Here is a 366-nt window from a genome sequence, read left to right on the forward strand (position 1 = left end):
TGCTGAAACTACTGGCTTCCAGCTGTTGCTTTATGGTTCGGATCTCAAAACTGCTCACGCTCTCAACATCATTGAATTCACCTGATGCGTAAGGTCTTCCTCCCATGTTGGAATCTCCATCCTCCTCCCTGGGTGGACCCTCCATTTGGTATTTCTCATTTCTGCACTGCCAGTCATGGACCCTCTGTTCCACATCCTCCTCAGATTGTTCCCCTTCCTGATCCAGAAGCTTTGAAGATGCTCTTCTCCCATGGTTAACTCCTGGTTCCTTTGCATGTAAGCCTTGTTTCTTCCTCCATTCCTCATATAATTGTTCCTCTTCCTCCTCACTGATGAGGGTGGAGTGTTTGGAAACCCAGCTAGTTT

General features: G+C 47.5%; 1 protein-coding gene across 1 annotated transcript in view; it reads right to left on the reverse strand.

Moving 5' to 3' along the window:
• The window catches only part of STYXL2 (serine/threonine/tyrosine interacting like 2), a gene marked incomplete at its 5' end in the record, with an annotated part of 2,847 nt that overhangs the window by 2,076 nt on the left and 405 nt on the right, over positions 1–366 (reverse strand). Inside the window, 2 exon segments of the mRNA XM_029087557.1 lie at positions 1–7; positions 9–366. The exon segment at positions 1–7 is cut by the window's left edge and continues 2,076 nt beyond it; the exon segment at positions 9–366 is cut by the window's right edge and continues 405 nt beyond it. Of these exon segments, the coding sequence (XP_028943390.1) occupies positions 1–7; positions 9–366 (365 nt within the window).

Source organism: Antrostomus carolinensis, unplaced genomic scaffold (assembly GCF_000700745.2).
Source record: "Antrostomus carolinensis isolate BGI_N321 unplaced genomic scaffold, ASM70074v2 scaffold27211, whole genome shotgun sequence".
In the NCBI taxonomy this organism is placed as follows: domain Eukaryota; kingdom Metazoa; phylum Chordata; class Aves; order Caprimulgiformes; family Caprimulgidae; genus Antrostomus; species Antrostomus carolinensis.